Source organism: Quercus robur, chromosome 12 (genome assembly GCF_932294415.1).
Source record: "Quercus robur chromosome 12, dhQueRobu3.1, whole genome shotgun sequence".
Taxonomy (NCBI): Eukaryota; Viridiplantae; Streptophyta; class Magnoliopsida; order Fagales; family Fagaceae; genus Quercus; species Quercus robur.
Window position 1 is genome coordinate 42494684 of NC_065545.1, and position 4946 is coordinate 42499629.

A 4946-nucleotide genomic window follows, 5' to 3' on the forward strand; every position below is an offset into this window, starting at 1 on the left:
CCTAAAAATAGAAGCATCACCCAAAATCATTATCCACTTTTTGAATACATAGCTAAAATAAAAATAGAAAGTTGTAAAAAATGAATGGAAATTGAAATATATATATATATATATATATATATATATATATATATAAAGGTCATCAGCTCTGAGAATATAAACATAGATGATTTTAATGAGTTGTCACAAATTTAGGGGCTTTGATGTAACTATAAAATGAATCATGGGCCGTTAACAGGTGGATAGTCTCCGTCTCAAAAGGGGATCCCAATCCAATCGAAGGTCTCTCTTTCTTTTGCTCATCCTCCAAATCTACCTTTCGTCCTCACTTCACAACAGTAACGAGTAACAACGCCATGGAATTGCTCTCATCTTCATCATCGCTGTGTTCACCTCATTCCTTCTTCGTCCCTAAACCCAAAGTCTCTCCTTCCTCGTGGTTCAAGCCCCCCGCAAGAGTAAAACCCTCGACCAAAATCTACTCTTCTTCTACGTCTACCATGAGAGGCAGCAGTCCAAGTCCAATTACTATTATTAAGAATAATAGTGAGACGCAGGCGAGAGGAGAAGCAGACCCGATGGGGCTGTTGCTGAAGGAGAGGATCGTGTTCTTGGGATCCAACATCGATGACTTCGTCGCCGACGCTATCATCAGTCAGTTGCTCCTCTTGGATGCTCTCGACCCCACTAAGGATATCCGTCTTTTTATCAATTCTCCTGGTGGCGCTTTGAGGTTTCTTTCTTTCTTTTTTATCAATTTTCCATTCAAAATTTCCCTAATTATAGCTTTAAACTTAGTGATACGAAGTTCACTCTCAATTACTCTGTTTCTATTAGAATTTCATTTTTATGCATTTCTATATAATAAATGGGCAAATTAAAACTTATCTTTGGCTTGGCTGAAATTTAAGTTGGCTATATGTGGTTTAAAATTATACACACCGAGGTTTGACCGAAATTTAAGTTGCCTACCTGTGGATTGAAATCTTATGATGCAAAATCCCATGATGCAAGTGTTCCACTGGATTTAATTTTTATCTTGTATTTTTATGTTTTTTTGTGTGATTGGAGGAGAGAAACATAAAAGTGAAGCAAATCACATATTTAGCTATGTTTTTAACAGGTTTTCGTTTTGTATTTCTCATGTTCTGAAGCCAAATTGAGAATCCCATCATACTCCATTTAAAAAAAAAAAAAACGAGTTTGTCTACAACAAACAATAGGAAGATGGCGGCATGCGCTCTCTTCATTTGTTATTTTATTGATAATTCAATAGTTGGAGGAGGGGATGTCTTCCTTAGAAACACAAGGAGGTGGCAATCTCTCTCCCTCTCAATTCTGACTTCTTGTTGATTTGTTATTTGATGTTGTCGGGTTGATGTGGAAGTAGGAGTAGTTCTTGTGGACACTGAGGGCAGCCTTGGAGAGGGCCTGGGGCTGGAGAAGGCAGTGCGGTTGACGAGCTATGACCAAAGGTGATGATGTCATGTGAGAGACCATGTTAGAGAAGGTGCAGAAGGACAGTGATTGGGGCTTGGAATTCAATGGTAGTTTTGGGGTTTGAGATTGGGAGTATAGATGGAGTTAAGGACAACAACATAGTTGTTTAAAAGAGTTTTATAAAGAAACAAAGATTGTGATTCATTACAAACTCATTGCTAGCTTTTGCAAACTCATTACAAATTCACTGTTGAAAGTGTGATACGTCATTTTCCTTGATTGAGTTTTTGTAAATTTTGCTTTTTGCCGTGTGTTTACTATTAGTGGTGAAGGTTGAGATCAATGGGTGTAAGATTTTCATATGAATGTGATTGATTGTTCAAATTTAGATTAAAAAAACAAAGATTTTTGTGTCTGTGTGTTGGGCAGTGCATGCATTTAGGCCTTGTATTGGGATTTTTTTTTCCTATTAATGTTGAGGATGAGAATTTTTTTTGTTGTTGAGAAAAAGAGTTTTTATTATTATTATTATTATTATTTTGTAGAATAAATGCATTCTCCAATGACATAACCAAAAAAAAATTTCATTTTGGACAATTACTTTTTAGTAAATTTTTTAGCATAATACCAAATTCTACTTAAAAAAAAAAAAATTCATTATGTCATTATGCATTTTTAGAATGCTTTCTGCCATGGCTACTGCAATGCTTTTGTTGTTGGTTAACAAATTTTGGATTCGATACTCACTGCCAATGAGTGTTTCTTTAGTATAAAACATAGTGGGTAGCTTGGGTTGATTTGTGATTTGGATATTGAAAAGTTCTACAATCATATGAATTGGAATTATTTGATGTATATGTTGGAAAGACTTGGTTTTGCAAGGATTGGAGGAAATGGATTTGCCTTTTGTATTTCAACAGTCCAGTTCTCAATTTTGGGTGAATGACTCCCAACTAGTTGTTTTGATAGTTCCAGAGACTTGATCAGTGTTGTTAGAAGATGCTCTTAAAGTGCGAAGTGAATAGCTCTAAAGCATAATAAAAAGCTCTTTTCTATTTTTTCCCTATACCCAAACTTTAACTCCTAAAACCCTTTGCATAAAAATCATTTACTATTTCGGTGTAAACCATATACATCGATGGTTGTTTGTTTTGGTACTGCACAAGAGAATTTTATAAATTTTTATGTTTGAATTCTTATAAAATTAGTTGATTATTATACTATATATTGATTATTCATTTTTCTGCTTTTCAGGGTTTATATTTTGTTTTTTAGGAAACCTATCATCTTTGCTGCCTTTTTTAGGCTGCATCAAGTTTGATTTTTCGCATAATTTGTGGTGTGGAGGTTCTCCTTTGTAAAAAAAAAAATTCCCAATTTGTTTGCCTTAGCTTTAGATAAGGAGACTGCTATTGCTTTGTATTTATGTAGATTGGAGGAGCAAGGAGCACATATGAGATCTCCAGGATTAGGGTTGGAATTTGTTGTTATATATAAATCTTCTGTACTCTAACATCCTAATGTATTGGTGGTTATTATAATCTGGTTATTAAGAGGAAAGTGGGATTCTGGGTTTCCTTAGAAGAATAGATGGAAGTTAAGGGTTCTGTATTCTTTGGTTAGACAGCTTCATGGAGGAAGATTTTGACAATCTTCTGAAAAAGGGTATACTTATGGTGGATTGGTATTAAATATGCTAGGAAAGTAGGAAACAATAGATCACGTTATACTTGGGCTTCGGCATGTGTGCAAGCATGTGTGCACTATGCTCTCTTGTCCAAATAATTATATTTTATTATTTTATTATAAGTGGTGGGACAACTTTGCTCGCTTGTCTTTTCTCTGTTTGGGGTTCGATAGGTGATGTCAAAGACAGTTATTGATTTGTGCACTCGTTGGCAGGGAGTATGGTCTTGAAATTTGGAAGTCTATTTCATTATGTCTTTTGTGGATGATTTGGAGGAAATACCTGGACTTATGAAGGAATTATACTTTGACTTATAAAAGATAATTGGGTGTTTGGCCAAGACCTTGTAGCTTAACTAGCACCTCTTGGCATTTCCAACAGAGATGTCCAGGGTTCAATCCCCCCTCCCCATTGTAACTATTGAGTTATCAAAAATATGATTGGTTGTATTTGTCAAGGTAGTTATTTTTTATTTAAATTAAACACTATAATGCTTTAGGATTTGTGCTTTAAAATGATAATTTACTTATCACTGCCATTGAGCTCTAGCTCAATTGGCATCTCCTCCCCCTTATATAGGTGGAGAGTGAGGTTGTGGACTCAAGACTAATCGGGTGTGTGTAACTTAACACAAAAAAAATTGATAATTTACTTATCAAAACCTTGGGAAAAAAAATTCAATTATTAACCTAGAAAGATATCATCCCTTAAATTTCCATTTTTAGATATGTTGTTTTTCTTATTTGCTGTCTTAGTTACCCTACTTTATCTATTTCCTAATTGTCTTTTGCTGTTATTATCTGTTCAGTGCTACAATGGCCATCTATGATGTTGTAAAGCTTGTGAGGGCTGATGTTTCCACAGTTGCACTTGGCATTGCAGCATCAACAGCTTCCATAATCCTTGGTGGTGGCACTAAAGGCAAGCGTCTAGCAATGCCTAATACTCGAATTATGATTCATCAACCTCTGGGAGGTGCTAGTGGCCAAGCAATAGATGTGGAAATTCAAGCCCAAGAAGTCATGCATAACAAGAATAATGTCACAAGAATTTTTTCAGAATCTACTGGTCGCTCATTTGAACAAGTCCAAAAAGATATTGATAGGGATCGTTACATGTCTCCTATAGAGGCAGTTGAATATGGAATAATTGATGGAGTAATTGATAGAGATAGCATTATTCCTTTGGTGCCTGTGCCAGATAAGGTGAAATCAAGAGTAAATTTTGAGGAAATGAGTAAAGATCCAAGAAAATTCTTGACACCTGAAGTTCCAGATGATGAGATATTCTAGCTTTGGGTGTATGTTAAAGGTATGACATTCTCACTGTTACTCCTTCACATCTTATTTGTCCGGAACTTTGTGTAAGCTATGGAAACTTAGAATGAAGAGATTTTGCATTTGTAGTGAGGAAAAGCCCTGTCAAATTGCAAACTTTCAGAGTGATTTGCTTTAGCTTTTGACTATTGAAAGAAAGCGTCAAAAGAAGTTGGGGTTTTGTTGCATGTCGTGTGTGGCAACTCCAATATGTCTCTCTTTCTTTTCTTCTGAGCCATTCTAGTGGTGAACTGGGCAAGTGCAGTATGGTGCTTAGACACACTTCAGATTGACACTAATCGCGCAGATTCTTTTGATAACAATTAATAGAATATATTGCTGAAAGACTTCAATCTCTGTTGGGCTTCTATTCCATTTTGGGATGTCCCAAACTGAAGTCCCATTTGAAAAGTCAATGAATAAATTTCCTAACATACATACTTTATTTAAAAATTCAATACCCTGCTTTTACTAAAATTTAAATTAATGATAGTTGTTTTTAA

General features: G+C 35.2%; 1 protein-coding gene across 2 annotated transcripts; it reads left to right on the forward strand.

Moving 5' to 3' along the window:
• The first annotated feature begins 231 nt into the window (after positions 1–231).
• LOC126708706 (ATP-dependent Clp protease proteolytic subunit 4, chloroplastic) lies at positions 232–4631 on the forward strand. Of its 2 annotated transcripts, XM_050408579.1 has the most exons (3): positions 232–733; positions 3936–4438; positions 4534–4631. In XM_050408579.1, the coding sequence occupies exons 1-2, from the start codon at positions 357–359 to the stop codon at positions 4417–4419; spliced, it is 861 nt and encodes a 286-aa protein (XP_050264536.1). In that variant the 5' UTR covers positions 232–356; the 3' UTR covers positions 4420–4438; positions 4534–4631. The 2 variants fall into 2 exon arrangements, with proteins under 2 accessions (XP_050264536.1, XP_050264535.1); XM_050408578.1 differs by having other exon boundaries at positions 3936–4631.
• The last annotated feature ends 315 nt before the right edge of the window (positions 4632–4946 follow it).

Bases quoted from the DNA above. Each gene is read 5' to 3' on its own strand.
- LOC126708706 (XM_050408578.1), top strand. From the start codon at position 357: ATGGAATTGCTCTCATCTTCATCATCGCTGTGTTCACCTCATTCCTTC. The intron at 734-3,935 runs GTTTCTTTCTTT...TTATCTGTTCAG, and splicing joins TCTCCTGGTGGCGCTTTGAG to TGCTACAATGGCCATCTATG.